The sequence below is a fragment of the Talaromyces atroroseus genome (assembly GCF_001907595.1).
Source record: "Talaromyces atroroseus strain IBT 11181 chromosome Unknown scaffold_2, whole genome shotgun sequence".
In the NCBI taxonomy this organism is placed as follows: Eukaryota; Fungi; Ascomycota; class Eurotiomycetes; order Eurotiales; family Trichocomaceae; genus Talaromyces; species Talaromyces atroroseus.
Genome location: NW_017971434.1, coordinates 1,096,640 through 1,124,527, shown reverse-complemented (window position 1 = coordinate 1,124,527; position 27,888 = coordinate 1,096,640). Strand labels below are relative to the sequence as shown.

Here is a 27,888-nt window from a genome sequence, read left to right as displayed (position 1 = left end):
ACTGTAGTTCTATTAAAGATGCGAAAATGCAACCAAATAGATCTCAATCGGTTTCTATATAGTACATGTGTATAGTGTTATAATACAATCCTTGCCATAAAAAAAAAAAAAAAAGAAAGAAAACGCCCCCCAAACACACAACAAGAGAGGAGTGTGCGTTTAATATATGTCCCAAATGCTATGCAAAATTAACCAAGCAAGCAAGCATCAACCAGTCACTGTTTGACGCATCCGCATCTATCCGGAGTTGCATAAAGCTGTCCATTCCCTCAATCAACCTCTTGGATTGACCTATCTAAGAAAAGAGAGATGAACGACGAGTCCTTATGTCTAGATCTTGAATCCAAACCCAGCCATGCAACTCTTGTATTGCTCCACCATCGGCTTGCAGTCTGTTTGGGCCGGATCATCCGATTTCGAGAATAGCATGCAGTCGTCGCGCGCGGACTTTTCGTCTTTGCATACACAGCATGGCTATACGGAATTTAGCCCGGTCAGTTACCCTCTTTCTCTCTCCTAATCGTTGTTTGGGCAAGTTGAACAAACCTTTGGTTTGTTGGATGATTCGGCAGTCTTTGGGGCATTGGTTGCCTCTGGTGCAGGTGCGGTGGTAGTTGTGCCTGAAGATGAGAAGATATCAGTATCATGGTAACACATATATATAATTGAAGTAGGTTGAAATGAAATGAGCGAGCGGCTCTGATATTATTGATGCGCAAATGGTTAAAGTTCCGCGGACTTCTATGAAATTAGACTTACCGCTTGACCAGCCTGAAAACCAAGACATATTAATTGGAATTCAGTTTCAACTCCGTATGGCGATGAAATGTAAGAAATACAAAGTGTTATGAAGAAATCGGTCAATGTTTGAGGTGCGTGGATGGTGAACTCGCAATTACTAATCTCGAAATTAGCTCAATTGGCGCAATCGGCAGAATTATCGGAGTTATAGGCGGTGAGCTTCCTCCGAAATACTAGCGCATTAAAGGTTAGGCTTATCTTTTTTTGATTGGCGGGGTCCATCGAAGGCGAATAACAAAAAAAAACAATCATGGGCGAGCCCCTCCTCCTATTCCCCTGTTTTCCCTCTCAACACAGACACTCTTTTCTAATTTACTTTCCCTCATCTGTATCAAGATATCTTATCTAGAGTATCACTCTCTTATACAATGGCGCCCAAGGTGTTTTCTCTCGACGGCAAAGGCCTCAAGCTCGATACTGCTGAGGACATCGAAGCCCACGTCAAACCCCTGCTTGAAGATACCTCATTCACAGAAGTCCACCTTGGTGGCAACACTTTTGGTATCGCAGCTTCAGAACGACTTGCAGCCATTCTCTCAACACAAAAGAACCTTGAAGTCGCCGACCTTGCTGACATTTTCACATCCCGACTGTTAACCGAAATCCCGCCTGCGCTTTCTGCGCTGCTGAATGCGCTTTTGGAGATTCCCCATCTGTACACCATCAACCTCTCCGATAATGCCTTTGGCCTAAATACGCAAGCTCCTCTCGTTGAATACCTCTCCCAGGCCATTCCCCTCCGTCATCTGATCCTGAACAACAACGGACTCGGTCCTCGCGCTGGCGTCCTGATTGCCGACGCCCTCACAAAGCTAGCGGAGCGCAAGGAAGAGGTGCGCGCAAGTGGCAAAGATGTCCCTCTATTGGAATCCATCGTTTGTGGTCGCAACCGTCTGGAAAATGGAAGCATGGCTGCATGGGCAAACGCCTACAAGGCGCATGCCAAGGGTATACGCTCAGTTAAGATGACGCAAAACGGTATTCGCCAGGAGGGTATCTCGCTGCTTTTGAAGGAAGGTCTAAGCCACGCCGCCGCGCTGGAAGTTTTGGATCTACAAGACAACACATTTACGTTACTGGGATCGACTGCTCTGGCGGGTGTTGTTCAGGGATGGACGTCGCTGCGGGAGCTCGGCGTTGGAGACTGTCTGCTGTCAGCCCGGGGCGGTATTAAAGTTGCTCAGGCCCTTGCAGCGGGAAAAAATGAGAAGATCGAAACATTACGCTTGCAATACAACGATATCAACGCCGAAGGTGTCAAGCAATTTCTCTTTGCGGCCAAGAATTCTCTGCCAGCCTTGAAGCGTATTGAGCTGAACGGAAACAAGTTCACGGAAGATGACGGTAATATTGAGGAACTGCGCGCTCTCCTCGAGAAGAGACAGGAGGAACACGGCACAGACGAGGATTCTGAAGACACTTGGGGTATCGATGAGCTTGATGAACTAGAGGAGGAGGATGAAGAGGAGGAGGAAGAGCAAGACGAGGAGGAGGAAGAGGAGGAGGAGCAAAGACATGTGGCAGATAAGACGTTGAAGGAAACGGTTCGCGCCGAGGATGAGCCAGTCAGCCAAAAGAAAGACGCCGACGTCGATGCATTGGCCGATACCCTTGGGAAGACTGGCATTTGAGCTCTGCATGGAGATTTACCAGCAGATTCCCATCTTTGAGGCGGTTGGTGACAACGCCACCTTCATTCCATCAGGAGAGGAGCATTTTTCTCCTCTCGCCGACTACCGTGCTTCAATCAGCCCCTCCCCGTTCTGCTAGTTTAATCCACTAGCAGGCATTACCAACGCAAACAGCAGATATCTTGTTTTCAATGTGAGGAAAGAGACGATTATACCCATGAAACATTTTTTTAGAACGATTGATGATTACTTGAAGATTACACAGAAGTCACCACAGCCTTGTAAATAAATGAATAAATGATAAAAATCTAGAATACCGTTGATTTCTCGAAGATTCAGTCTTATATCTCTGACCTAGAGCTTTAAAAGAAAATATCAAGACATTATGGCCGTCAAGGCTCAAGCTAATCTCCGCGGCTCAGCGCGGGAGCCAATCAGATTAATTGCCGAGCGGTCAACAGACAACTTCCCAATTGTGGTTTTTTGTCGCAAACCGATTTCTCCCTCTTTCCCTTTCACTTTGCAATCACTTTTGCCACTGCTCTCTATCTCATTTTCCCTTGTCTTTGGGAGATCTACGTTGGCTATAGAATTTACTTAATTGCTAATCGCATTTTTTTTCCGACTTGGGCGCAAAAGAACGAGTTGAAGACGTCTTGACTTTTGCTTGACGTTTTGTTGACCTTCTGATTATTCCTCGCGTGTTTGCCTATAACTAGAGGCTTCATTTTCGTCGGTGTCTGGCGACATATTAAGGCGGTAAGTTCCATATGTATCGAAGCTAGCTTGCACTTGGGTTCTAGCTTGTCGCTTTGCGCATTTTACGCAAGTCTATTAAATGCGGTCTCTTACATGCCTGTATTCTCATCCCGTGAATCTCACCCGCGCTAACAACAGAACTTGATATAGGCATGTCCAAAATGGATGCCAAGGAAATCGAATTCAAAGCCAAAGCTTTGACAAAGGCCGCGACGTCCAGCGAACCCCCGGCAAACTTGATCAACATACTGAAGGAGCTCCAGAAAGGCGTTCGACCTACAGAGGACCTACTGCGCTCGACACGTATCGGTATCGTGGTTAATAAGTTGAAACAACATAAGTCCCCCGATGTTGCGCGCCTGTCGTCCGAGATTGTGTCCAAATGGCGAAGTGAGGTAAACAAACAGAAGTCAAATGGCTCACCGAACCCGCATCGCTCGAGTACCCCCAATACCGGCACAGCATCCCCTGCGCCTGCAAGCACTCCGTCTTCCAAATCTTCCGTACTGCCAGAGAAGCGGTCATGGAAAGCAGATGGCGTCGAGACTAGTGTGACGTCTAATAAGACCCGCGACAGCTGTCTTGGTCTTATATACGATGGGTTGTGTTTTATGTCTACTGAAGCTCCGAAGGTTGTTTTAGCCAAAGCAACTGCCGTGGAGGCGGCTGCATTCAATGCGTTTGGACCCGAAACAAAGGAACAATACAAAACCAAAATTCGAAGTCTGTTCCAGAATTTGAAGAATAAATCAAATCCCCAGCTCCGACAGCGCGTGCTATCTAACGAAATAACACCGGAGAAATTCGTCAAAATGACTCATGACGAACTCAAGTCTGAAGAACGGAGGGCGGCAGATATGAAAATTCAAAAGGAAAACATGGACAAAGCAATGGTGGCTCAGGCCGAGCGAAGTGTCAGTTCGAGCTTACAATGTGGCAAATGTGGTCAGCGCAAGGTTACCTATACCGAAGCTCAGACGCGCAGTGCCGATGAACCGATGACATTATTTTGTACGTGTCTGAATTGCGGAAAGTCGTGGAAGCAGTAGACCTCTATGCTTTCTCCTTTCAATTGATTTCAGCTATTTGCTTCTTCCGTTCTTGTTTTCTACTTAGAAACCTAGTTTGTTTGTTTGCCGAGACTACTGTTCATCTCGAAAAGGGGAGGGAGTTGTGGGCGCCTTTCTGCCTTGTTTTTGTCTTTATATCTCTTTCTATCTACTAGCCTTTCCATTTTGACTGAATTTGTATCTTTAGCCTTGCTCCCTTATTTGACAAACGTGACAGTTTTGCTACAGAATCATAGAAATAAGTCCTCTTCATCCAGAACTTCCCCCAAATGACAACCCGCTGCCCAACTTATCCTTGACCGGATAATCCGATCCCAAAACACCATCCGCCCGTGCAGCATCAGAAACATACTTCCGTGATTTCTCTCCCTGTAACTCCCCACGACTAGCCAGCAACGCCGCACCTGTATCAGACCACACTCTATACTCCTGCACTTTTAAGCCCTGTCCAACATCCGGCTCACTTTGACCCAAGTCCTCGGATAGCGTTATTCGCCACATAAATGTCTCCAGCCAACTGTCCCCTGTGCGTTTGTATGTAAACTGTGCCCGACCTCGCAAGCAGATGGTCAGGTTCTGTGGATCGACTACCCAGTCATCTTCATCCTCGAAGACCATGTCACTATATGAGAGGTATTGGGCGAGAACGTCAAAGTATTCACCCACACCAGTCATACCGGTAAAGTCGCGGCCGATGAAAGGCAGGGAAGGCTGTAGAAATGGCGAGCCGTGCTCGTGCACGAGCGGTGCGGGTGAGGTCGTGAAATGTGCTAGGATGACGGGTGTAGATGCCCCAGACGAGAAGGCGGAGATGAGGGAGTGGATGGAGGAGAGGAGTGCAGGTCGTGGTGTCGGCATTATTGTTCAGGGATGTGCCTTGTCGTATCTGGATGAGATAGATGCCTGCTGCGTGAAATGGTTAGCAGGGTTTGGTGTTGGAGGTCCGAACTCTTGAATATATCCAAGGCCCTTTCCTCAGTTCATAATCCTAAGCATGGCTCTGTATATTGACAGCCGTAAACTCGAGTTGCACTATCATACCTAGGTAGGGAGGCAAAAGTTGAAGACGTTGAAATGATTTATATGTGTTGACAGAACCATGATGTCATCCCTGGTTACAGCTACTTTCCTAGATTGGAAATATTTGCCCATGTACTCTCAAGAGAATATATATATTTTTTTTTGGGAAAATAGCAATACGTGGGTAATTTTTATTATCCTTGATTGTCTTGCAGTGTTTGTAGATGTATATTGAGTGCTACTATGAAGAGGATTGATTGGTCATTGATGGCTGGAGCAAAGCGAGATGCCTACTAAGGTTGGTGGCCTTGGCCATAGGATAACGCTGTATGGGATTGATGATGTTCTATGATGCCCGCCTGATGCTCCAAGTCATTAAGCCATTACTTTTTGCGCTTCAGTCCGTAAGTCGTGAGTGACATCGGAGATGACCTCGACCAAAGAGAGCATCATAAGCCTCCTATGCAGCTATTTTGATTGCTAGTAGAATATTTGGACGCACCACGGCTCTCTTGCCTACTCCCGAAGAGTTATGCATCGCTACCTCGAGAAACCAGAGAAAGACCGCCATGATCCTTTTGATACAGATGTGAAAAAGTCTGCTTTCTTTTGTCAACCTCAAAGTTAATTAGTTGCCTATAAATGTGATATGAATAGCATAGAAATATGTCTCATTCATGCAACCGAGCAAAGTTTGTATGAAAGCCTCCGAGATGGTGATACATAACTCAACAGAAGGGATCATCTAATTCTGAATACTACCAGTGTTCTACCTAGATGTCCCTCGCATCTAACTCAAGACGAACTTCGCAAAACTGAAATTTCTTTAGTAGATACATTGTCAAGACAGATATCAATTTGGCCCCACAAAGTCAAAAAAAAAAAGGCAGCCACTTCTGAGAAATAGGGTCTTGAAACATGGGTTTACCCTCTGTAACGGTCCTTCTTCTACGGGTCAAATCCACTAGACTGAAAAGATCCACCGAAAAACCAGGGACTTCCTTGGCCTCCTTATGGAACTTGAAGTTGCCATTCTTGCACCGAAGATGTCCCTCTACCGATGCCTCCGCCAATACCGTACGAACTGGATGACCAGCTGATAGCATCGATGCCGAAACGATATTCGCGGACGTAATGTGGCGCGTATTTGTGTCGGGGTGCCTGAATACATTCACATGTATTATTCCACCATGGATGATTGTTTTTTTGATATGCTTCGCCAATAGATCCTCAGTAGCGGTGATACGACACTTGTTCGCGAGTCTCGCGACTTCAATCATGTCAGAGATCGCACGGTCAAAGGATGATACGTCCAACATAATTTCTCCATGATACAGCCAGTCTAATCTCTTTCAAGGTCACTGATTGCACTGTTACTTCGCTGTACTTCGGTGGTATGAATATGCCTGCGAAGTACGCGGATTTCTTGCAGATGAGATCTTTTTGGACGGTATATTTGCGACCTGAAGATCCAATTCGAATTTTGACTTGATCTCCATGGTGGGGGGAGGCTCTCTGGGTTAAATAGATAGGAATAGCGTCAGTAAAGAGCATGTTCACTGCTGGCTGACCCAATAACCGATGAAATGACTTGATACTGACTCAAATATTCCCCCTAGAACTGGAGGGGCCATAATGAAAATTGTAACTTTGTAACGAGATACGTAAAATGTTTCTGCCACCGAAATGGTCCAGCTTCAAGTGACACTGATATGGCCGGATTCCCTGTGGTTGATAGTTGATGGTTGTAGGATGACCGGATGGATGGGCATTCTCAGGTTCTTAAATAGTAAGTAATGTGAGTATAAAAGACGGAAATTTGCGGCTTTTTCATTATAAGAACATTGGTCAGCTTTTCTAGAAGGTACTCTGGGTTGCATCCCCACTGCATGTGCATGATTCCATAGAGTATAGAACTATTAGAAGTATTCCAAAGTTCTCATACAAAGGATCCTTCTTCTATAAAGCAAATGTGTCACAAGGCGTATTGAAGATTGGATATATCTATGGTTTCCTTCATAAAAAGAAACACAGATCCACCTAGACAAATTGAGAAAGACAACCGTGAACTGAGGGAGGGAACGAGGCGGGCGAAAGATGGTCAGGGTCTGGCGCGATTGAGGCAACCGGTGGCTGACCAAATAGATGCTTTGGATAATCATCTTGACAAGCGGATTGATGTTTTGGCGGATTTGAGACGCCAGATTGAGGATATGAAGCCTAGTCGGTGAGTGGATAATGTGGCTGTGGATGTAAAAGAGCCTATCCAACTATCCTATCTATCTAGTTCCAGGGTGCCCAATCAATCCATTTGATATTTCCAAAGCTCCCGTTTCCATATCCAAACTGAAACACTTTTGCAGGCTCATCATATGCCTCCCAGGCAGACTTATTTAGTAGTGTATCAAAGCCAGCCTCCAACCTCCCAGTCTCATTCCAACCAGGCCCATAAGTCTCGAATTCCGCCTGTAGGGTGACCTCCGGCACATAATTCTGCACTCCAGAATCAAGCCAATCTGTAAAGCCACTACTCTCAATACTGGCATCTTCGTATGTGCGTGCAAATATTGAAATATCCAGTTCATTCCAAGGCCTGCCAAGAGCGCATTTACCTTTGATCTCATCCGCAATTGAAGCATTGGCGGCATTTATGGTTGAGTCGACGATGTATGCGCCAAATTTATTAACATACGTAGTGTTCGTTCCTTTCCAAGCAGTTATTCCACCGCCGCAGGAGCGTAGTTGCAAGGCACAAAACTGGAACCAAGCTGTCCCGAATCCGTACAAAAAGTCGGTCTGACCAGCTATAATGCTATCGTAGAAGTATCCATTGCCAAGTTTACCTATGTATACCTATTTCCGTAAGATCAGCGATTGTGTTGCAGTATAAGCGATGTAGCCTGAAGGTAACCGACAAAAACAACAACGTACCGTGTCTTGATAAGAATAGAATCCCGAATAATAAAACCCAGCATTTGCATAGCTCACACTAACAGCCAGCGAGGGTCCTGCAGAGTACTCAGAAAAGACATTCCTGAAGTCAATATTGTACACACGAAAATCCGAATTCCCAAATGGCGTATCCGCTGGCACCGGCCAACCGGTTGGACCAGCTCCGGTAAGAGAAGCATTTTGAGTAGGCGCCACCGTTAGAACACTAGTGAACGCGTTATCGAGATAGGTTCCATTGTTCGCTGCGCTCCAGTACACCGTGACCTGATTCTTGCTGGCATCAAGAGGATTTGTTGTTTCGCCTAGTAGCGTTACGGGACCAGGGCGGGTTATGTTCAATTGCTCGGTGTATCTACCTGCACGGATGAAAATGGTGGCAGATGAATTGTCATTTGGGAGTGATAGAATCGCAGCTTGGATCGATGTAAAGTCTGCCTTGGAGGAAGAAGCTCCATTCGATACGATGATGGTGTGCGCAGGGCAGGATGAAATGTCTCCGGCCTGGCAGGGTATACGAGAATCAGTCTTGCTAGTGGGTGAAGATAAAGCCGCTGAGAGAAGGATTGATAATGCCGTGAGGGTATTCAAGAAAACCATGCGGTATATGGGCTTCATTTTGGCTTCTGTTTCCAAGGTTCTTATCAATATATATTTTTCGGCTTGTTGGGATTAGCGCTGCTGCACGATGTAACTAGATAGCAAACCCCTCCATGGAAGCAAGGAGACGATCAACAAACATGCCCAGCCTATTTATATATAACCCACTTCCTTTCGGTCACTTCACAATTCCTTCTATTTTCTCCGACAAATATTTACGACCCGGGAATACCTAGGTATGCGGGGAAGACAGGGTTCATGTCTGGGGTTCATCACGCATCCAAATGACGCTGGCTGGGGCACAGCTCAAAAATCAAAATGTGCTAAAGGCGTAGTCGTAATGCCACCATCAGTAGTTAGTTGTCATGTCAAGTCCTCCTGTAAGTTGTACATGGTGTTTTGATTCGTCCCGAAGTTGAGATGCGCTGAAAGTTTGGGGAATGCAGATATCCACTTAGGGCTAGCAGACGGAGAAATTTATATCCACCTCTAAGGTGGCAGGAAATCGAAATATATGACCTTCGAAATGTTGGTATGATTAGCATTTCACCGACAATTTGAGGTCTCGCAGTATACCTGAAGCTGATAAAGTTGAGTAAAATGATATTATTCATTCATAAAACCATATATGTGCAGTATGCAATACGTAGCATTAAATCGTTCAAAGAGGAAAGTAAGGGAAAAGGAATAAAAGAGAAAAAGAAATTACATGATAGCTCGCTTCACAACAAACTCATCCAAGACTTCAATGGCTTGTTTCTTATCTTCCGGCACTCCATATCCACCGCCTCCAGGAGTTTGCACAACGAACCTATCACCAGTATTCATTGCCATGGATGCCTTGCCTCCAACAGAGATTGATCTCTCCGTTCCATCAATGGGATCCTTTCGAATCCACAAGTTGACACCTCTCTTCCCATCTTCTCCACCAGCCATACCGTACGGTGCAACAACACGTCGTTCAGAGAGAATGCTAACCTGCAATGGACGGCGCAGCTCAATATCCCGGATACAGCCATCACCACCATAGTTTTTACCGGCACCACCACTGCCCTTGCGAATGCTGAATTCGCGCAGAAGAACTGGATACCGCTTTTCAAAGGTCTCTGGGTCTGTCATGCGCGTGTTGGTGCTACCTGTGTGCACTCCTGACTGACCTGCCCAGTTTGCGCCTGCACCGGCACCACCGGCAATGGTTTCATAGTAACCAAAGCCCTTGGTAACAGCGCCAGTAACAGCATCCTTACCACCGTAGCCAAATGTGAGGTTATTGCATGTTCCCTGGCTGGCAGCGGAAACACGGAATGCCTTGAGGATAACATCAATAATGCGCTGGGATGTTTCTACATTTGAACCGACTGTTGCGGCTTTCACGCTCGGTGACAGAAGTGTGTTTGGCGGACACTCAACTTGGATCGGAGCTAAGCAGCCTTGGTTGAGGGGAATGTCCGAGGCAATCATTGATCGGAGGCAATACATGATACCACTGTACATCACTGCAGGTGGACTATTCAAGTTGTTCAGCGCCTCAGGTCCGGTACCAGTGAAGTCAAACTTGGCGGAACCGTCATCTGGGTTAATGGTGATTTTCAGGGCCAATGGGGTTCCATCGTCCATATAATCAACTGCTTCTAAGGGTTGACCTTGGAAGCGGCGACTGAACTCCTTGAGTAAGCTGCGAACAGTCTCTTCAGCATTCTTTTGGACTGCCTTCATATATAGCTGCACAACGGGCCAGCCGTATTCACGCACAAGGCCCTGAATCAAGTGAATACCTTTGTTGTTAGCTGCTATGCCTGCTTTGAGATCGGAGATGTTGTCGTTCAAAGTCCGTGTGCCACTGCAGCCGGGGTAGGTAGATGGGACTTCGTAAAGATGGTGAACGACGCCTTCTTCATCAAATACACCCTCCTTCACCAATTTGAATGATTCAATAGCAGCACCTTCCTGCCACAGTTCGGTTGAATTGGGCGGCATGCTGCCAGCAGCAATACCTCCAATGTCTGCGTGATGACCACGGTTGGCCACGAAGAAGAGGATCTTGGTAGGGTCATTTTCGTCAAAGACCGGCGTTGTCACGGTCAGATCAGGAAGATGGGTACCACCAGCGATAGGGTGGTTTGATAAGATAACATCACCTGGTTTCAATTCCCCTTTCTTGTACCGTTTTGCCTGATATTGGATAGCATAGGACATCGATCCCAAGTGAGCGGGGATATGAGGTGCGTTAGCAACAAGCTGACCATCCGACGAGAAGACTGCGCAGCTATAGTCAAGACGTTCTTTGATGTTTGTAGAGATGGACGTCTTGCGAAGAGTCTCACCCGTCTGCTCGGCAACACTCATAAAACGGTGGCTGAAAACGGATAGTTGAATAGGATCAACCTCGTCTGCGGAGACCTTCTTTGTTTCTGCATCAAGAAGATCAATGACGACATGCTCGTTCAGAACTGTCGCTTCACTGGCTGGGTCAACAACAATAGTTTGTGTTGAATCGATAATCATGGCCGGTCCGAGAATGGTGCTTCCCTTGGGCACATCTTGCAGATGGAAGATGCGCGAATCAATCCACCCTTCCTTTTCGAAGTATACTGGTCGAATAAGAGCCGGTTTTAAATCCGTTTGGACGGAGCGAGATATTTCCTCCAATTGCTTGAATGGGCTTTGGATCTTGACATCCACTGCTTTGCCGACTGATCGAACACGCACATCATCGACCAAAATCTCGCGTGGTTGAGTGAAGCCAAATTCTCGTCGGTGACGGGCAATGAATCCTTCTGAGAAGTCGGCAGCATCAGATTCGGAAATCATGAGCGAAGTGTCACTGCCACGGTATCGCATGTTGAGGAAAACCTCATGCGAAATCAGGTTTTCAGAGAAGCCCTCTTTAATAAGCTGCTTGGTATTTCGCTCGCGGAGAGCATCGGCTCGCTTGCTGATACGGGGAGCAGATTCCTTGTTGAATGAGCCTGACTCTGGCTCTTGAAGTTCAACAACAACGTCTGCCAAAGCCATTCCGTAGGCTGACAAGATACTAGAGAAACGGTGAATCAAAACTCGCTTGATACCAAGGTCACGCGCAATAGCAGTGGCGTGCTGACCTCCAGCACCACCGAAACAGACAAGGTTGTGGGCAGCAGTTTCAAAACCACGACCCTCACTAAGTGCGCGAATAGGCCGGGTCATAGATGCATTTGCTACAAGCAGAAAACCCATGGCAACTTCTTCCGCTGTTAGGGATTCGGAACCTTTCTTTTCTGCGTTGACAACTTCTGTGAGTTCGAGGAATTTCTTCTTGACGACATCGAAGTCAAGAGGGCGAGCGAAGTAGTCTGGAAGAATACGGCCCAGGAAGAAGTTGGCATCGGTAATTGTAAGAGGACCCCCTTTGCCGTAGCAAGCAGGGCCAGGGTATGCTCCTGCGGACTCGGGGCCAGCAACGAAAAGTCCATTTCTCCAGAAGAGCATAGAGCCACCACCAGCAGCAACGGTGTGTACGTCCAGTTGAGGGCTCTGTACAGCAACTTGAGAGACTGTTGTTTCAAAAACATGCTCGAAAGCGCCACTGTAGCGAGATACATCAGTACTCGTGCCTCCCATATCAAAACCAAGTACAGGCGTGCCATCTGCCTCGTCATAACAAGTTCGAGCACACCCAATAACACCAGCAGCCGGCCCGGACAGAATGGCCCGTAGACCTGTAAATCTGTTGAATGATGTAAGTCCACCATCTGATTGACAAAGAAGTAACTTCTTCGCATTATGATCTTCTAAGCGGCCCTTGAAACCTGACCGGAAACCTTCAATATATTGTGCAATAACTGGAGACAGATATGCATCTGCTGTTGCTGATTGTGCTCTGGGGACAATTCGAATCATAGGCTGGAGTTCAGAAGAAGGTGATGCTCTGAAACCGATTTCTCGTGCAATTTCTGCGACAGCAGCTTCATGTTTCGGGAAAGCAAATGAATGCATAAAGGCTATTGCTAGTGTGCGGTATCCCTCATCCCACAGAGACTGAAGATCTTTGCGGACTTGGGCAAGATCTGGTTCTTGTAAAATGCGGATTGCCTCTCCAGTGAGGCCTTCGACTAAGGCTGGATCTGACGATATGTCAATTGGTTGAGGCTCGGGGTCTTCCGCAAAGCCTTCTATGGTGACTCGCTCATCAACCTCGATGACTTTCTCATATAAACTATCTAGCTTGGACACTGAAAGATCGAAAATGCTAGGTCGAGCTTGGTTGCCAATGACCAGAAGGTCTTTGAAACCCTTTGTAATCAGAAGAGCAACTCTCTCTCCTTTTCGTTCCAGAAGCGCACTAGCAAGATATATTAGCCGATGTACAGGCATGTGAAAAGTGCGATGATAACTCACTTTGTGGCAACTGTTGTTCCCATTCGGATTGACTCGACTGGTGTGATATCCAAAGGAGTGCCTCTTGGGATAACCTGGCCAGTAGCCTTTTCGAGGATTTGCCGGATACCCTCAATAGGTGCATCTTCATACTCTCCAGGATTCCTCGACAAGAGCTTAAAAATCAAGTCATCTTCGCGACCTGGGATGCTTGCCCAGCTGTTCCAGTGTGAAATAAACCGTCAGCACACGATAGGCTCGATCAATAAGAAGCAGCATCGTTTAACATACAAATCACAAAATGTGCCACCCCGGTCAATGGCAATTCTGATGCCCTTTGTTTCCTGTGATATAGCCATGGGTGCTATAATTTTATGTCAAAGGGTACTGGAATGTATTCGTAGACCGAAGCCACTAGGTGAGGTAGCTGCAGCTAATCTTTTATACTACATATCACGCCTTCCGGTCTCCATACGACGAGCCTCTTCCCGGCGTGATAACAGCAACGATTCCGGCTCATCAGACCGTTTCGCCGACGACTGGCAATTATTGGCCCAGGCTGAGAGTCTGTGAAGCCGCGCGGGTCGTCGGCCCGGTCAGTGCGGGCGCGGCAGTAGCCTTGCTTAGGCCGAAGCCGAACTCTCGGCTCGGATAAGATTCTGCCGAGCTGAACACGCACCTCCTGATATCTCAACCACGTTCATCATTCAATCGCCCGCCGCCCAACGTTGATCATCGCGCGTTCAGTCCCGCAAACCGAGTTAATATCATATATAGCGCGCACTAGAATTTCATTTCAATATGCCTAAGCACACCGGCCGGGTCTTAGAAGAAAGTTCCCCAGTGCCGCTGGAGGATCTGGACGAGCGGCCTTCGAAGCGTGCCCGCCGGAGCTTGGTAGCGTGAGTTTGTTCCCACAGTTCCCCAGTAATGGGATGATGATATTGAGCCAATTTTTTCTATCAGCTGTGTGAGATGTCATCAGCACAAGGTGAAATGCTCCGGGGGCATTCCATGCCACAACTGTGCTCAGCAGCCAGAAGGCAGCGTCGAGTGCGTTTATCCACTGAGAGACAGAAAGATCCTGGTTCAAGAGAGGTGAGCTGTCTGTTCTCTGCACAAACATATGAGTGGTTCTGACAAAAGCGTTTTAGCTATTTAAATTTGCTGAAGAAAGAGAATGAACTGTTGAAGCAGGGCAAGAAGCTCTCAGAAGAAGACGCAGCCAACCAACAAGCGCAACCCACGCCCGAGGGCGATGACGAAGACAACATTAGAGATAGCCAGGGAAACCTGGCAAGTAATGCGGACGTGGACCTCAAAAATCCCTTGATGGAAGACAAGGCCTGGTTTGTGCCGGACAATGCATCTTGGCAGCCCATCTACATCGGCGAGGCAGCATGCACTGCCTTTGGCACCAGACTGCGGCAGTTCTTGCATGGAAATGAGCCGGTGGCACCGCTTTCACGGTCAAAATACTCCAAACACAAGGCGTTTCTTCGAATGTCAGCTCCAAGGGTCCAACTGCCCAATCGTGCTTATGCACATCTTCTGCTCAAGGTGGCTTTACGGTTTTTAGGCAATGATTACCATTTGATGCTACGGAAGGCGACTATTGAACGGATGGACCAAGTCTATCGCACTCAGTCCCTCGATGATACAGTATTTCTTTGCAAGATCTTTGCGCTTTTCTCTATGGGCGAGATGTATTCCAATCGACGGTTGCCGTCAACCAGAGATTCCGATATACCTGGTACTGGCTTCTTTCTTCAGGCAATGAGCCTTACCCAGGATCTGCACGAAGAAGCTTCTGTTGCATATGTCGAAGCTCTCTTAATCATTGTGAGCTGTGCTACTTTATTTTGTTCTAAATTCACATTTGACATGCTAATTCTTCATATCCTTGCAGTCTCTGTATTCATTGGCGCTCAACAGAACTAAATCTGCATACACGTATGCTGGAATGGCACTTCGCTTGTGCCTTACCTTGGGTTTACATCACAACCTTCCAGACGGGTATGCTATTTCCGCTGTTGAGAGGGAACATAGAATACGGATTTGGTGGAGCGTGTACATCACCGATCGCATCACTAGTTCTAAATTGGGTCATCCAGTCACTATTCATGATCGTGACATCGATGTCGATCTGCCGTCAATGAACAATCTTACGCCTAGCGAGCAAGAAGAGTTTTGCGACCCGTCTCACCTGATTGCACACGTCAAGCTGGCCAAGATTACTGGGGAGATTATCTCTGACATCTATGGTCGCTCCAGTCAAGCCAAGGCTTTTGTGCAGAGTGTGCAAAAGATACTTCGCAGTCTGCGGTCATGGGCCGAGACTTTGCCGGAAAGCGTCCAGATTTCACATAGTAAACCATTGAAGTATGCTTCGAGGAATGTAGCCTCGTTGCATTTGTGTTTCAATCAGGTAAGAAAATCTTTTATGTCCATATTTCCCATCTGCTGTAAGCCCAGTCTCAAACATAGTTAAATTTCTTAGTGTGTTATACTTACGACCCGGCCTATTCTATTCCATGTTTTCAAATCTTGCTTCCAAGCCCAGGGCGCACCAACTGCGTCGCCCACCACTATGGCACTAGCGGATGCCTGTGTTCATGCAGCGCGCAGCTCCAACAGTCTACTCACACAACTTTGGATTGACGGTGGCATGGCGATCTTTGGATACTTTGATTCCCACTACCTCTTTTCGTCCACCATAATTCTCATGATGTCGAGCATTCTCGGCACCACTAACAGCGAGACCGACCGAGAAGCCGTTGAGACGGCAACCGACATCATGGACTCTCTTGTGAAAGATGGAAATCTGCCCGCGGCGGGATTCTATCAGCATTTCCTTGAGATGCGCAAAGTACTTCTCGAGTTCATTGATCGCGGCGGTCATCAACCGGGGCAGACGATGGAGCAGCAGACAACTGCTGCTGTGGGCGAAGTTGGTGCTGCAGGCGCTGGACCGATGAATGATAGCAACAGTGCATTCTTGGTACAGAGTGCTCTGGATGATCCTTCTATTCAAAATTTCTTGACCCAGCCGGACATTCAATGGGGGGTTCCCAGCGGGGTGGACATGGCGGGGGACATGGCATTGACGGCGCCGTGGCTGTTTGAATAACAAGTGTGCGAATATGTGACGATTTTATGACTGACGACGGATACCTATCTTGTGATACGCTGAGTGACTTAATTGATTGGATTTTGATTAAGCTTTGTACTTGTTCGATAGAAATTTCCGATCCTAGAACTCGACCCAAACCGAGTCGGCTAATACCGCGCCACAATCGGTTGTGCAGAATTATGCAGTGAACTAAGCAACTCCATTTCACCAAGACCATGTTGCTCGACGCTCACACGTCAATGCGGACGGAGTACTACGAAATAATTGCGGAGAAGATGAATCCCGCACCTGCCATGCAATCGCGCACCGGGAACAACCGGCAAACCCTCGATGAACGTTGCAAACTGAAACAGCATTAGCTATGAATATACGTGCGGGTGTGTGCTTGGCCGTGTTCCAACGACGTCTTAGTGCTGATGGCAGTCAGAATATAGTGAGTGCACTGTGTCTATTGCGAACAATAAGAAGCAATTTTTCGGCAAGCTTTGCGCTATTCCTGAAATCAACTTAGCGTGGGGAAACCGTGGGGGTTTTTTTCACTCCACGTGATGCACGTTTCGGGGCGAGCGGTCCACCAATCACAGACCGGGAGACCTCGGCTCGAGTCCCAGGCCCCCACGTCATGCCATGGCCGGTCTCCCCGCGGGGATTGCACAATGCATTCATTCAAGCAGCTGCTCGCATAGCATGCATGGATGCATCCAGCTGCCAATGGTTCAGTGTGTGTCATCTCGCAGTAACTTGCGCGTAGTTCCAGCTGGCCATGCGTCATCGAGAAAAGCACAAACGTACAGGAAACAGATCGGCCCGAAGAGCAGCCCCCTGAAATGCACACACACAACTCTCTCTCACCAAGTGACCAAGGTCCGCAAATGCTAAAATGGATACCAAGTGCCGCCCTGTCCAATCAGAAGGCCGGGATTCGGCGACTGGCAACGGGGATGCCGCCAGCCATGATTTCCTGATCGGGAAATTCCAGTGGAATCCCCGCATGGCGAGTGGGGAAAGCCAAAACAGGCTTCGGATTTGGGCCGGTCGCAGCGAAGGAAGGTTGGGCGAGCCACATCTCATGTCCAGACCAGATTGTGCAATGCGCCGCCCATTACGTTGGGTTGGGTTGGCTTGGGCTGGCTTGGGCTGGGCTGGGCTGGGGTAGAGGGACCTGGAGTGAGGGGCTTCGTTTCCATCTGACTTGCCCCAGATTTCGCACTTGCTCTAGATTTTTTTTTTTTCTTTATTTTCTTTTTGGTCTCATCTTTTTCTCCGACCTGCGATGTAATTAGTGGCCTTGCCTTATTCTCTATCAATTGCGCCTAATGGTCAATGCGAGCACTGGAGTGATCTATACGTATCTTCCCCAGTTACTACTTCGCCATGCCTAAACGTTCGTGGAATCAAATATCGTCTGGAGCGGCGACGCAGCCGGGCCGTCGTCCATCAACAAAAGCAACTCGGAATGACATGCACATTATCAAGTCAGGCAGTCCAAGCAGCCCGGATGAGGCGAAGATATTCCAGAATGGCAGTTTTTCTGAACCGCAGCAGCATCCTCCTACTCCGACGCTGACCGATGCCGGCTCCGAGTCGCGGTTTGCAAAGTCTGACACGCGCCAGCGAGCTGTAAGCATGGCTCAGTCTGATGACAATGAGCCCATCGCATGGCCATCAATTACACGCAAAGTGAAAGCATGCGCCGCTTGTCGCAAGCAAAAGGTCTGTTCAACTTCGTCAAAGCGCATTGCGCATATCCCGAATGCAAGCTGATATGTTATTATGCGGCAGATTAAATGTGACATGGATGATGATTGCCCGCCTTGCAAACGGTGTAAGGAAAGAGGTTTATCATGCAAACTCAACAAAAGCTTGCAGACGCTTATCGACGAAGAGTCCAGGTACCAATATCCACACAACATATCAATGCGCAATGAATATCCTTGCTAATCGTGTATTTGACAGATGGCGCAAAACAGTCAGCCATGACTTGGCTGTAATGCACACAGCTCTCGAACAAACTCTGCGAGCATTGTCCCTCCCATCGCTTCCCTCCCTTCACACCTCACTTTCCGAAAACGGCAATGGACAGGAACAACAAGAAACTCAAATTGCTCAGGCGGTCGAGCCTACCGCTCGAGACCTCGACCAATCGCGGCACGTGGATGAAACCCTAGCACATGTCCCAATAGAGTCACTGTATGAGCTGACTCGCCTACGTTCTTTGCGGGGAGAAACGGTGGAAGAACGACCCGCGGATCACGACGACTTTATCTCTCGTGGCTTAGTCTCTGTCGACGAGGCGGAGAAACTGTTTCAGTTCTATCACACACAGCTCGATCCATACATCTATGGGTTAGCAAGCAAGTATAAATCTTTGGAAAGCCTTCGTAGAAGCTCGCCCCTCCTCACGGCCTGTATTTGCACAGTGGCAGCTTCACACCAACCTGGTAACAGCGGTGTTGTCTATGAGATATGTAATCAAGAATTCCGCCGACTAGTATCCATGTCGATGTTTGAGCGTCGCATCAGTCTGGATTACCTGCGCGCCTTGGTGATTGGGTCATACTGGCTGAGCGATGTCTCGTGGACACTGGCCGGTCTTGCTGTACGACGCGCAAGCGATATCAATTTGCACAAGTTCTATTATCGGATCATGGACTCGACGCATGGTTTTGCGGAGACGCCAAAGAGCTGGGATTCGGCGGACCCTGAGGCTTCCATCGACCCGGTTCGACTGTGGTATCTGCTGTACATCTGTGATCAGCACTTGTCAATATTGTATACACGAGCTCCTATGATTCGTGAAGATGACACGATCCGTGGGTGGCGCGACTATCTCGAGTCCCCGCATGCGTCTCAGTCGGATGTACGCATATCATCTCAAGTGGCTCTGATGATGCTTTTGAGCCAGATCAGAGAATATTTTGGCGTAGACGCCACCAAGGCTGTTCCTCGCGCCATTACCCCTCATATCAACACATTCAGTCACCACCTTGATAAGTGGCTAGCACATTGGTCGTCCAAACTTGGTGAGTGTTTGCTTCCCTTCAGTACCAGTATAGTCAATCCAATTGCTAACGACTAATTCCAGCTGCCAACAAACACATTGGAAACTTCCCCTCTAAGGGCATCCTCCTTCACTACCACTTCGGCAAACTGCATCTCTTCTCTCACGTCTTCCGGGGTCTGAAATCAGGCGACCACGTCGAGCCCATCCCTGCGTATTTCAAGGAGACCGCATCCGCAGCAGTTTCTCACGCAACGACCATCCTCGAACTCCTCCTCAACGACGTCGACATCCGACCTAGCATAATCGGTGTGCCGCACTACTTCCACACCATGATTGCATTTGCCTGTGTAGTCCTGCTCAAAGTATCGGATCGGTACCGAGGCGACCTCGGTATCGACGCGGGTCTTACGCACGCGTTGATTCAGCGAGTAATCGAGTTCTTGCGACAAATTAATTGTGGCCGGTATCATCTCGTGCACTGGATGGCAGAGGGGTTGGCCAAGATGCTTCATTTGTGTCGTAGCAGCAGCGCTGGTTTGCATCCAGGTGTACAACCTCATCTGTCATGGAATGGCAGCAACAATAACCATAACCACAACCACGACGCCATCTTGAGTCCCCTAATCCAAGACAACGTGAGCAATACGCTGTTCAACAGCGTCAGCGAAATCCCCGAGCAGCCATCCTTTCTGTCCCTAGATCCCAACTTCGATCTTCATGCTGGGCTGAATGCGGAGGGTAATCATGACGACAGCCATATAGGTACGATGAGCAGCGGAGGGCCGTTTTTGCCTATGCTTGATGGCATCGACGGGGGAGGTGCTGGTGCCAGTACTGGTGGTGGTGGTGGTGATTATGGCTTGACGGATATGAGTTTCAATTTTGTTTGATTGTGTCAACATTGATGATTTGGATATGGTGTCTCCCCCTCCCCATACATATATTTATAAAGTCTCTGATATCCATGGATTTTTGGAATGGCGCCATAAGGAATGTATGCAAGTTATGAAGAAAAAAGGAATGAGATGAAGCAAAAAGCTGACCGAATTATCAGACAAAGAGTAGAATATAAGTCTAAAAAGCCATATTAACCACAATTAACCTCCCGCAAGGCAGTCAGCCTATAAATTCAATTGCCTGGGTTGGAATCCTGTGCGGCGTTCTCTCCGCACGTCAACAAATAGTTACGTTTAGTGAGCTGCCTAGTGGCCTGGGGAAAGGCGGAGTAATACCTCCAGATGTACCTAGGTATGATTATCAGGCATGATTGGGTATATAGCACGGTAGGAGAGATGTATCCTTTCGAACTAGGTAGGGAGCCTCCGGAAGATTTCCGGAGCCAGGGCCGTAGCGAGACCTCTATTCACCTTGTCCATTATATTGATCCCTGTTATTATTGTCACTTGGTAGGTTGATTACTGGTTGGATTTGGTTCTAGTCCGTAACGCACTGCGGGCTAGCAGTAAGCATACCTAGGTACGTACTTGGAGAATGATTAGGGCTTGGTCAGATCTGATGCCTTCCGCTTTGCACGAGAGTCTCCGTGGATCCTCGGTTCAGTTCCTGGTGCTTCGTAGGATTGGACGCTACAATGAGACGATTCTAAGGCTTGCCTTTGACAGCTGGGTCCATGAAGTTTTTGACGGAGTGCGGGCGCTTGGATAGATAACGATGTGTTGACGACCTCTAGCTGATGCCACCTGGAGTCCGTTTTGAAGATTGATATCAGCTTTATGACTGAATAAGACTTCAACGATCCGTTTATCGCCTCTTGCTGTCCCAAATCATCCAGATTGAAGGCGACGTCAGCTCCATGGCTTAACAGGGTTTTGGCTACCTAAAGTACTGTATCATAAAATCCACCTCGCATATTGAGTATTTGTGTCTCGACAATTTCCAAAACATAACTTACAATATGCAGCCATGACTTTATATAGACATCTGCGGCAAGCACAACTCTGTGCGTAATGCGTAATGCGTAATGCGTATTACCGACCGATTACACCGAGAGCCGCCCAATTAGGCTTAGTCCCGCCTTATATTACGTCTTACTGAAAGCGTCTTCTGCTCCGCCTTCCGCATTTCACTCGAACCTCTTCCTTGTCGTCAGTTCCATTTCCCAGTCTAATCTTAATATATTCGCCTTTGTCTTTCCATTTCATTCCTCTTAATCGCCTGCGGTACCACCCTCGTCTGTACCATGTATGCCGCCGTCGAGCATGAAAGGTCCCAGCCAATTCCGCCACCGCTTTCTATGGATCGCATTGCTCCCCCGGTGCCTGCGTACCCAACTACAACGACCACCGGACCGCTGCGGTCTACCGAACATCTGAAGCCAGTATCAACTGTTCACGGAGGGCGGATATGGTCGTTGCATGTCGTCCAGCAACCGGTCCGCGCACGCATGTGCGGGTTTGGCGATAAGGTACTGCTATCACCCCAGATAGACAAGATAAAGATCATGGAAAATAAGGATTGCGCTGACAGCACACTCCCAGGATCGACGGCCAATCACTCCACCCCCATGTATCAGGCTTATTGTGAAGGATGCTTCGACAGACAAAGAGATCGATATCAACGAGATCGACACATCCTTTTACGTCCTGACGGTCGACCTATGGAATGCCGATGGCACAAACGAAGTGAATCTCGTCCGTCACTCTGCAAACTCGCCGTCTATTTCCACTGCAACATCGTCTTCATACCCGCCTCCTCCACAGGAGAGCAGCATCTCACCTACATATCCGCCATTTGGCCAGCCTCCATACCCACAGCAGTCAATGGGATACCACCAACAAGTCGGCTACTACGGCCAAAATTCCATGTATCAGAATCCCTATGCTGCCCCTCAGGGGGGTCCCTATTATGCCGGCGGCTACTACCAGGGCGGTATACAACAGCCCAATCTGTCATCACAGTCTGCTGCGCCGGGGGGGATGTTCACAAGAAACCTTATTGGAAGTCTGAGCGCAAGTGCTTTCCGTTTGACCGATCCAGACAATAAGATTGGTGTGTGGTTCATTCTGCAAGATTTGAGTGTGCGCACAGAAGGGACTTTTCGGTATGACTTTCTCATCGCCTCCTTTTACGGGTGATTATACTGACAGAACAACTCTTTACAGTCTTAAGATGAATTTCGTCAATGTTGGAACATCTCAGTCTCCAGATGCCGCAGGCGCTCCAGTGCTGAATCACGGGTCCGCGCCAGTTTTAGCATCTGTCTTTTCCGAACCGTTCCAGGTATTCTCTGCCAAAAAGTTCCCTGGTGTTATTGAAAGTACACCTCTGAGCAAATGCTTTGCTTTGCAAGGTATCAAAATTCCCATTCGCAAGGATGGGGTCAAGGGACGTGGTGGAGGTGGAGATGGCGACGATGATTACGACTAAAAAAAGACTGCGTTGTTTTCTTTTCCCTTTTTTTTTTTTTTTTTTTTTTTTTTTTTTTCTCTTTTTCCATAATACTTGCTATTCCCCCTTGTCGCCACTTCTTTGCCTTTGTTCTTTTTTCCCCCTCTCTGTAACCATATTATTTGCTATTGCTCATTATTGATATCCGTAGGCTGGAGTTGGTGTTTTCTACATGGATCGATTGGAAAAGGATGTTTGTGTTAACAGACCAAGAAGAGGAGGCGTTTTATGGGCTAAAAAATTGGGAAATTTGTGGGACTGGCGTTTATGATTATGCTTTTATTTCTCCTATTTTTACAGCTTATTTCATATCTATTTTTCCTTCGTCGTTCTAGACTGTCTATCAAATTTTTTTTATTTTCTTTCCTTTTCATTTCCTTGAAAATTAGAAGATGGTAGATAATTGATGATTGCGGATAGGTCTTGCTACTGGTTAGTACAAGAATCTCCGCAAACGGCAATATGCACTTATTGTTGGCGAAATCCATTAAAGGTTACAGAATGAAATAGCGAGGAAGCCTACCTTCTTGTATCAATCACTGAACAAGTTCCTTGTCCAACCTGGCAGGGGTTCAAAGGTGGTACAAACTTGTTTATAATGGCCGCTTGTATGACACAGCATGCGCGCACCATCCATCGCTTTACTAGAAGGGACACAATCCTGTTTGGAAAAATGTACATGCCAGTTGTCACTCGAATATAGATTAAAAGGGTACGAATCGACGCGTTCATCATCTTCAGGTCCACCGGACTCACAAACAGTCGAGACATGCATGCAACATCGTGATGTGAGACTGCTGGAGTATGGAACAAACTTCCCACCGTGCACTTCCGCTCTGGAATTCTCTCGCAGTCTGATGAAGAAATGAGAGATTCGAATCGTGTATACTAATGAATTATGTCAAGTGTAAGGTGTAACCACAGGTAGATGCGATTCTCCATGCTCTTGAGGCTGGTCTTAATCTTTTGCACATTGTCATCGTCGAAGCCTTCGGTGAATTTGTCAACGTCTGCATCGATGACGAGGTCTATTTCCTGGCGAATTTGCTCGGACGTTTCGTCCCCATCGAGACGCATATATGCTGCGTTACCATTGAAATTCTTGAAGGAATGTTCCAAGTCTTGGTATGGACGACTCGTGAAGAGGATTTTGAGCTTCGACTTTGAGCTCATATCCTCATCATGATAGAAGCTGACAAGGTTGTGCAAGATCCATTCCCTGCTATTCTGTTCACATTCATCTAGAGCATCCAGGACGCAGGTGATTTCGTTAGTCCCGGGGCCCGTGGCGCAGTTCATAAGTATTTGCCATAGGACAGGAAGCTCTACAGTGAGAAGCTTTCCGTTTGCTTTATGGTCCGGAAGCGCACGTTAAATCAGGTTTGAAGTACAGCGGAAGATCTGAGGCAGCATTACACATAACGCCTGGGAACCGTCCTTGCCACCTCCACCTTCATTGAAAAAGAAGTACGCAATGACAGGCTCTAGGTCAGAGATCACAGCAGAGGGCGTGAGCGTAATGGTAGTGGTAGGCGGTCTCAAATGTCCTTCGCTAACTAACGATTGTGATAAACAAAACGGACTTGCCACGTCCAGGGCTTGCTGAGACCCAGAGAAGATCTGAGCTGCTCTTGTGCCAACTCACAAATCGTTCATCGTTTAGAAACCACTAACAGGTCCCCGGCACTTTTTTTTGGATTCCTTTCCATGGTATATTGATATTGACCAGCAACCTCGACCAAGTCTCGGAGGAGATCTCTTTCCTTCTCGTCCTGTCGATTCTCTTTCTTGTATTGAAGGATGCCCTCTTCGACAGTGCGCAACCGTTTGATCTCTGAGAGCTGTGCTGCATTATTACTTCAGATTTCATCATGCTGCTCCTGCGTGACATATCTATGGCAATTTTCGTCAAATTGATTGATCTTTTCTTTCGTCTCAGACCAGGCATTGGAGCCGCACAAATTCTGCCATAGGCGCGAGTGCTGGGGGCTGGTCAAATGACTTATCACACGAGTCTGATACTCGATGATATAGGAGCAGAGTCTGATCAAAGACTCCACGAGAGACTGGTAGTTCTCTCCGTATTCAGAAGTAAGATTTTTGCGCTCCCAGAATTCCCAGAATATTTGGAGATCAATAATCCAGGCGAACCCCTCTAGCATTTCCGCATTTTGTGTGACGTCGCTTAGCAGAAGCTATTCACGGTCAGTATGTGTCTCTGTAGTCATGGAGATAGTGGTAGCATACCGGAATAATCAAGGAAACTCCAGACCACGCAAGCGCAGCATATGGTTGAGCGTTAGCAGTTTGCTTCACGGTGGGGTCTGAATAACTGAGAAAGCTCACCAATTTATCGGCCTGTGAGCGTATCGTGACATCGCAGTCTCAAATTGTAATCGTCTACCGACTGCTCTCCCGGTCCGCCAGTAGTTTGTTCACTACAGCTTCAACAGACCGTGGATTTGAGAGATCTTCGCTAGATTTTGCAAGACCTCCCAAGGAACCTAAGTATCTTGTGTAGTCCTCCACAAGCTTTTGATTATTGATCCATTAACACAGTTGGTTGTACAACGTCACCTCGTATCCTAGGTAAACCCCAATGCTAGTTAACAAACATTTCTATCCTACTCACCAACTTCACTATTATACTTGATCTATTTAGCCTTACATCGTTCTTGACGAGCTTTTCTACAGCTCACACAAAGTTTGCTCTATAAATCCATCGGTTCATACATGCCAGGACAATTTGTCGATATCCTCCCGTTGAGCTGGACTGCTGTAGCTCCAACGAAAACTAGAGCAGCTCCCTTGATAGCATAGTGGCCTAGCGTCGCAGTGTGCCAGTCCGTCAAGGCACCGATGTTAGGCACAGATGATGCTGAAGAATATTGACACAGGGGAGAGACGATGATGCGATTACGGAGCGTAACATTGCGAATTTGCAGAGCTCTGAATAGTGTGGGCGTGCTAGAAGAGAGCTCCATGGGTGTTCCTAGCGAGTGCAGATGCTGTGGCGTAAAGTATGGCAAGCCTGATACTGGGGTGTTGAGGTTGTGCTGCGCCATGATCGTGGTCAATCAAACGGATCTTGTTGGAAGAGAGAGTTGGGTAGAGGAAGATACCTCACCCTTAGAATAAATAATGTTCTGAGGCCGTGATCTTCACCGGTTCCGGTATGCGACATCACGCCCAGTCTCACCGACCAGCTGTATGTGAGTCTATCGTTGTTGGCTTACTGTATGCCATATGGTTAGTTAGTCTTGCTCCGGAACCGGTCTGCATCCACCGGAATCGCCGTGACACGATTCAAGCCAAATTACATATTGTTCCGATTTCTCGCAAAAGTGTTCAGCTTTAATAACTAGTTAGTTGCTTGAATTTATCAGCACTACCTGCATAATTGAAAGAAAGTGTCTCCTGCCTGGCCCTGGTGATGTCGCCGAAGCACGACGGAACGGATTCCGCGAATAGCCATAGTATATCGTATTCGAAAATTGCCAGTCTGAGTAAGCCTCTTTTTCAAAGATGAATTGCCTTGAAAATATGGGAAGAAACGCGGCTGCCACACAATCTGCCAATTCAACCCTGACATGGACCTCAATAATTGACACATAAAATGAGCATTACCAAGCCTCGTCCTTTGTTTTACCTTAATAATGACTATTTCATCATTCGAATCTGTAAGTGCGAGTAGACGACACGACTTCGTGGACCCAATTTCAGGAAGGCCAAATAGGCTATGTAAAGAAGCACACGCATGCTCATAACATTCATCAGTCGGACCACCTGGCAGGCATTATTACGATTGAAGAAATAGGAATCGAATATCTCCAGAATTCATCATGCTGGCTGGTTGTTTCACGTTTGCCTGAATTCTTCTCTTAAGTGTGTATGTGTGTGCGCGGGTGTAACTCCAATCGCACCGAAAAAAATAGTAGTCGTAAGTTCGGAATGCACAAGAATTTTTCAAAATATCCGGTTCGTATAGTCCATTTGGCTACTTCCCTTCAAGCAAGAGGTGAGCCCAAAATTGTCCTTCCAAGGCTGTCAGCAAGTCCATACCTGAAGCATCAATTGCATCGTTTGCTCTAGTTTGGATCTTCTCTTCCGCAAGCCTCACTTCGGAGTTCACCATGTCGAAGAAGAGTCATGGGGCATTGACCTGGAGCTCCAATCTAGCTCAAAAACGTTCATATTGGGTGCTAGCTGGGAGAGAGGAACTGTGAGCGTTTGCATACACAAAAAGTACGTGGTGTTCAAATAGTCACTGGCACAAGAGAGATAGGAATATTCTAGGCATTCCATCAAAAGGTCGTAGCTCTGGTGGGGCTCAGAGCTCTCATACATGGGCCATTATTCTTCATCTTCCACCGCTTCAAACACGACTGTAATGCGGAATTTCGTGTTGTTACCATCAAAAATTTCCGCGGCTCCCGCCAGCAGTAGGTAGTAGACAAAGATCCTCTGTTCGCTTTTCGCTGGCATTCCCATAAATTAGACGTAATATTATTGGAGGAATATCTAAGGCTCAAAAGGCTCTGTTAGAAGAAGCTGACATGGAATCTAAAGGAAGAAAAATGGGTGAGTAAGGCACGCTCTTAATGTGTGCGAGGGGGCGCTGGCCCAGAAAGCGAGATGAGAATACCTGAGGCATCTCATCATAATATATATGAGAAGCTCTTAGTAGACAAAAAGTCTTATGGCTTTCTTGAATGTAATATTATTATTAGTATCTAGATATGTGGCTTATGTTGCTGCGGAAGAAGATGAATCAACCACCTACGAAGAAGTGAAGAAGAGGACTCGATATGGTCTCATGTCTTTTAGCTAATTAGAGAATCGCCGCTATAGATAGCCCAAAAAAAGCCCATCACAGAAAAAGCGAATCCTATTATTGTTTTACAATCCAACAAGTTATCACTTGTATGACGTCCGAATTCGTAATATACGTGATAACTAACCATGGAAATAGGTTCATTGAAGGCCAGCGCACTTCCAATTATTTTTCTCGATCTTTTGCTTTTTCTTTTTCAATCTTAAATCTCTCCCTCTCTCTCTCTCTCTCTCTGTGTGTGTGTGTGTGTGTGTGTGTGTGTGTGTGTGTGTGTGTGTGTGTGTGTGTGTGTGTGTGTGTGTGTGTGTGTGTGTGTGTGTGTG

General features: G+C 47.3%; 10 protein-coding genes across 10 annotated transcripts, besides 1 other annotated feature; 5 read left to right on the top strand and 5 right to left on the bottom strand.

The window, feature by feature from the left end:
* Positions 1-330: 330 nt before the first annotated feature.
* On the bottom strand, positions 331-787 carry UA08_02524 (hypothetical protein; the record flags this gene model as incomplete). The annotated part of the gene is made up of 3 exons (XM_020264575.1): positions 331-474; positions 547-620; positions 760-787. 3 exons carry the CDS (start codon positions 785-787, stop codon positions 331-333), a joined length of 246 nt encoding a protein of 81 aa, XP_020122141.1.
* Positions 788-1,169: 382 nt separating this feature from the next.
* Positions 1,170-2,432, top strand: UA08_02523 (Ran GTPase-activating protein 1; the record flags this gene model as incomplete). The annotated part of the gene is made up of 1 exon (XM_020264574.1): positions 1,170-2,432. The coding sequence occupies one exon, from the start codon at positions 1,170-1,172 to the stop codon at positions 2,430-2,432; it is 1,263 nt and encodes a 420-aa protein (XP_020122140.1).
* Positions 2,433-3,352: 920 nt separating this feature from the next.
* UA08_02522 (hypothetical protein) lies at positions 3,353-4,240 on the top strand (the record flags this gene model as incomplete). The annotated part of the gene is made up of 1 exon (XM_020264573.1): positions 3,353-4,240. One exon carries the CDS (start codon positions 3,353-3,355, stop codon positions 4,238-4,240), a length of 888 nt encoding a protein of 295 aa, XP_020122139.1.
* Positions 4,241-4,510: 270 nt separating this feature from the next.
* On the bottom strand, positions 4,511-5,119 carry UA08_02521 (hypothetical protein; the record flags this gene model as incomplete). Its single annotated transcript, XM_020264572.1, has 1 exon — positions 4,511-5,119. The coding sequence occupies one exon, from the start codon at positions 5,117-5,119 to the stop codon at positions 4,511-4,513; it is 609 nt and encodes a 202-aa protein (XP_020122138.1).
* A 2,445-nt stretch (positions 5,120-7,564) lies between these two features.
* UA08_02520 (hypothetical protein) lies at positions 7,565-8,848 on the bottom strand (the record flags this gene model as incomplete). Its single annotated transcript, XM_020264571.1, has 2 exons — positions 7,565-8,134; positions 8,213-8,848. 2 exons carry the CDS (start codon positions 8,846-8,848, stop codon positions 7,565-7,567), a joined length of 1,206 nt encoding a protein of 401 aa, XP_020122448.1.
* A 687-nt stretch (positions 8,849-9,535) lies between these two features.
* Positions 9,536-13,545, bottom strand: UA08_02519 (hypothetical protein; the record flags this gene model as incomplete). The annotated part of the gene is made up of 3 exons (XM_020264569.1): positions 9,536-13,151; positions 13,208-13,405; positions 13,478-13,545. 3 exons carry the CDS (start codon positions 13,543-13,545, stop codon positions 9,536-9,538), a joined length of 3,882 nt encoding a protein of 1,293 aa, XP_020122447.1.
* Positions 13,546-13,987: 442 nt separating this feature from the next.
* Positions 13,988-16,316, top strand: UA08_02518 (hypothetical protein; the record flags this gene model as incomplete). Its single annotated transcript, XM_020264568.1, has 5 exons — positions 13,988-14,088; positions 14,153-14,284; positions 14,341-15,028; positions 15,096-15,614; positions 15,687-16,316. 5 exons carry the CDS (start codon positions 13,988-13,990, stop codon positions 16,314-16,316), a joined length of 2,070 nt encoding a protein of 689 aa, XP_020122444.1.
* Positions 16,317-17,693: 1,377 nt separating this feature from the next.
* Positions 17,694-20,213, top strand: UA08_02517 (hypothetical protein; the record flags this gene model as incomplete). Its single annotated transcript, XM_020264567.1, has 4 exons — positions 17,694-18,032; positions 18,102-18,144; positions 18,320-19,342; positions 19,405-20,213. 4 exons carry the CDS (start codon positions 17,694-17,696, stop codon positions 20,211-20,213), a joined length of 2,214 nt encoding a protein of 737 aa, XP_020122443.1.
* Positions 20,214-21,523: 1,310 nt separating this feature from the next.
* On the top strand, positions 21,524-22,710 carry UA08_02516 (hypothetical protein; the record flags this gene model as incomplete). The annotated part of the gene is made up of 3 exons (XM_020264566.1): positions 21,524-21,748; positions 21,822-22,384; positions 22,446-22,710. 3 exons carry the CDS (start codon positions 21,524-21,526, stop codon positions 22,708-22,710), a joined length of 1,053 nt encoding a protein of 350 aa, XP_020122446.1.
* A 909-nt stretch (positions 22,711-23,619) lies between these two features.
* Positions 23,620-25,796, bottom strand: UA08_02515 (hypothetical protein; the record flags this gene model as incomplete). The annotated part of the gene is made up of 7 exons (XM_020264565.1): positions 23,620-24,080; positions 24,165-24,287; positions 24,458-24,577; positions 24,743-24,926; positions 24,979-25,089; positions 25,364-25,385; positions 25,465-25,796. The coding sequence occupies 7 exons, from the start codon at positions 25,794-25,796 to the stop codon at positions 23,620-23,622; spliced, it is 1,353 nt and encodes a 450-aa protein (XP_020122445.1).
* Positions 25,797-27,806: 2,010 nt separating this feature from the next.
* Positions 27,807-27,888: part of a repeat region (Identified by RepeatMasker using a combination of RepBase library and repeat library created with RepeatScout) that runs on past the window's edge.